General features: G+C 46.8%; 1 protein-coding gene across 1 annotated transcript in view; it reads right to left on the bottom strand.

Annotated features, from left to right (window-relative positions):
* NPM1 (nucleophosmin (nucleolar phosphoprotein B23, numatrin)) overlaps positions 1 to 1,878 on the bottom strand; it is a 22,022-nt gene extending 20,144 nt beyond the window's left edge. The window contains exon 1 of the mRNA XM_009330033.1: positions 1,767 to 1,878. Coding sequence (XP_009328308.1) covers positions 1,767 to 1,878 — 112 coding nt within the window. The remainder of the gene's footprint in view (positions 1 to 1,766) is intronic.
* Positions 1,879 to 3,850: the final 1,972 nt, after the last annotated feature.

Raw genomic sequence — 3,850 nt, forward strand, 5'->3', positions numbered from 1 at the left:
TTTCCCCTTCTTAAATACGTTATCCCAGAGGCGCTACCACCATCACTGATGGGCTCGGCCTTGGCCAGCGGCAGGTCCCTCTTGGAGCCGGCTGGCATTGGCTCTATCGGACATAGGGGAAGCTTCTAGCAGCTTCTCACAGAAGCCAACCCTGTAGCCCCCCTGGCTACCAAAACCTTGCCACGCAAACCTATCAGCACTCCCAGGTGCTGTTTCCTCCCTGGGAACTGTGACTTCAGGGTGTGTCTTACACACAGATTGCTTCTCTACCTGCAATGTTTTCTGGATTTCTTTCCCGGAAAAAATTGGCCCTAAAAGTCAACATACTTTGAAACTTTCTGTGCCCTGCTGGTCCCAAAGGTGAGACCACCTCCCAGTAGAAGGAGTAGTAAAAGTTTGGAGTTGGTGGGGCTGAGATGTCTCAGGACGGAATATGGCAGTGAAGAGCTCCATAAGCGTGTAAAGCTGGCGAGGCAGACTACACATAACCTTTTCAGCTATTCTGCTCCAGTGATGCCAGATGCCCTTGCCCCATGAGCTTGTCTACAATGCCTCCCCCTGGAATATCTTTTGCTGCTGTGCACTACTACTATACCTGCTGCCAGCCCATGGCGCTTCTCTGCTTGTTAAACCCAATGAACTTGATCCCAAAATGATGCTCTGCATCACTGCAGACGTGCTTGAGCTCTGCTGACCACCTACAGGCAACCAAGGCCATGGGGATGCGAGAGAATACGTGGTACTCCACATAAAAGCAGCCTGTTCTGGTGGTCACTTTTCACATCTACTTATTCTGCAGTACAGGCTTTAAAATCTTCTCCCCATGCCCCATGGTTTCTGCAGGCTCCGGGAAGGGCAGAGCTAAGGCCATGGGGTGGGGCCACAGCTCATGATTGTCCAGTTCCTGATTTTCCTGTGTTTGTTGTACTCCTTCGTCTCTATAGCTTCACTGTTAGAGCCTGAAGTGCAGGTACAGTTGATGTTTGGGAAGCATGTAAGATGTTGTCAGTCAACCATAATTTTGGGCAGATGCTCTGGGTACAAGTTCAGGAGATTCCCTCTTCTGTAAGCTGTCTGGTCTCATTTCAAGATCAATAGCACCATCTAGTGACCCCAAATCAGCTTCCTACATACCTCTCTGCCTTAGCTCCCACATTTCATACATTCCCCCAGGTCTCCCAAATGAGGCTTGTCTGTCTGTGCCTATCTACACCTTTCCTGCTAGAAGGTTGATTACTAGAAGGTCTTGCATGGTGGAGGCTGAGGGCACTCGGCCACAGTCACAGACCTCTGAGCTGGGATGGGATAATCCAAATTAACTCACAGGCCAAGAAACATCACTGAGCTGTGTGCCAGACCCCATTTGGCTCAGTGAGAATCTTTTCTGCCTTCCTGGACACCTCTCACAGCTTCCACATCCAAAAGAAATCTGCTCAGGGAAAGAAAATAAACCTCCCTTATCCTTCCCTTGGTTCTCTACTGTGTTTGACCTGGCTCACATGTTGTGTAAGGACCTCAAGCACAACAGTCAAAGGTCATGTTTTGTCCCCAGGATCCCACTGGCTGTGGGATAGCTGATAATACAGATGTCAAGAGAGTCAAAAGCACGGCCAACATTATTTCTGGTCTCCCAACTTAGAGCAACAGGCAGACAGGCAGCTCCACATGTCCAGCATGCAATAAGCCCTTCTGTTCCTCTCCCCATCACCACTCCCTGCAAAAAATGCACATAAAAGAAAAAAAATCCGCAGAATCCACACACAAACCTGGAGAGGCCGATGTTTCCTTATCATCCCATCTCCTGCACCGCTGCGTTTCACCCTCTCCACAACAGTCTCCAAGGCCCCCATGCTGGGAATAAAGACAGAAGGACGTCATGTTGACGGCAGTATCATGTCGTGCCTCTTTTTTTCCCAGCCAGGACAATGTGCAAATTTCAACCCTCTCTACTTCACTACTGCATTCTCTCAGTTCCTTGACTCTTCATCGGGGCACCTTGCAGGCTGAGGATGCTGCAGGGACAGAAACAAAAGACCCCCCAAGTTTTTGACTGCTCATGGTAAGGAATTTTGATGCATCAGGCACCTCCTCCAGTATCAAGGTCATGGCCAGGAAAACCATACTATATGTGAGATACACGTGGCAAGCTCTTATATTTCTATTTGCTCATTAGGCTAAAACAGCTTGTTCCCAGCTTGTGCTAGAGGGCAGTCTTAGAGGCCAGGAATCTGGAGCCATGTGGTTATACACAAAAAGATCTGCATCACAGCTCCCAAGTTTGCAGAGACAAGCCTGGGAAAGGTCTTTCAAAAGAAACGGATTCAGAATCATGAAAAAGAACAAGATGGATGTTTAAAGCCATCCCCAGATGGAAAGAAATCAATTTCTTTCCTGGACATTACTGAGCTTATCTAAGGTAAGCAATGGTATTAAACCGTTCTGCATTCTGGGTTATATTTGCCCAGCTGGGGCAGCGGCATGGGGTTTTTAGCATCGCAGCAGCATTCCAGGATGGTTGCTGGCTCCTGCACACAAATCAACCTCAGTTCACCTTACATGCTTATACATAGATGCTTATATGCTTATAGGCTTCTGGAGGCTTTTGGACAAAGATATTCACTGAACAAATGAACGTTTATCACATTTTCAAACTACAGTTGTGAAAATCTTACGGATGAAACAATGGGCTCTGGTCTGATCTCTGATCACAAATGTGACTTTAGAGATGTAATACACAGCTCTATGAGCTGTCTGAAGCACTGCAAAGGTCAAAAAATCAAATTGAATGTTAGGAATCACTGGGAGAGAAACAGAAAATATCATTAAGTCAGTGTATGAGTGCAGGGTACAACCACATCTTGACTACTATAGGTAGCAATAGTCCTGTTTTGAAAAAAAAAACCCACAAAATAAAAGGCTATTCAATAACAAGAAGCATGAAGAACAAGAAACAACTGTCTGCTGTCTCTCCTAATACAAGAAATAGAGGACATAAAATGAAACTTGTAGGTGGCAGATTAAATAAAAAAAAAAAGAGGAGGCAGATCCTCACCCAACAAGTAACAGAACTGTGGAAGTCACTGCCACAGGATGCTGGGGACACCAGAACTTTACGTGCATTGGACACACACATAAAAGATAAATCAGTTAAGGGAGGGTAGACAAAAGACAACATTCTCTGGCTCAAGAAGTCCTTAAACGGCTTGGGAAGATATTCTGGGGAAAATATCTCTGTAATCTTAACCTGCTCTCATACATTTTTTCCACTCACTGTTGGCAGACAGACGCTGGGCTGGCTGAGCGTTTCATCTGATCCAAACAGGGAGGAGGCGAGGGGCTCCTCAGCCCAGGCTCAATGCCACGTGTTCCAAGCAGACCTGCAGCTCAAGAGCCCTTCGACACAGGCTTGACTCCAGCCCAATATACACTGCAGTGCTGGTTACAAGACCCAGATCCAGAATCGAGTTCCGTTTTGAGGCTGATCACACACTGCAGTGGGGTTTCAGGTCTAGCAGCAGAGGTTTAGGATATTTTGGCTGGCCATTTCCATCCAGGCATAGCCATCTCTGACAATCCCACAGTGGCAGACTGTTCAGTTACGGCAGGGGCTCCTACATGCTTGTACTATCACCTACATTGGAAACCTACTTCAAATGAAGTCTCTGTGTTTTACTGCTGGTGGTAATTTGCAGCAGGTCAAGTCGGAAAGGTGACAAAATATCACATGATCATCATGATGCTCATCTCACAGCTTCATCCTATAGTGGGGAAAACTAATCCCCGGAGCAGTTACATACAATGGCAAAGTTACCCAACTCCCTTTACTCCTGGCCGACACAAAGGAAAACCA

This window comes from Pygoscelis adeliae, unplaced genomic scaffold (assembly GCF_000699105.1).
Source record: "Pygoscelis adeliae isolate BGI_AS28 unplaced genomic scaffold, ASM69910v1 Scaffold248, whole genome shotgun sequence".
Classification (NCBI taxonomy): Eukaryota; Metazoa; Chordata; class Aves; order Sphenisciformes; family Spheniscidae; genus Pygoscelis; species Pygoscelis adeliae.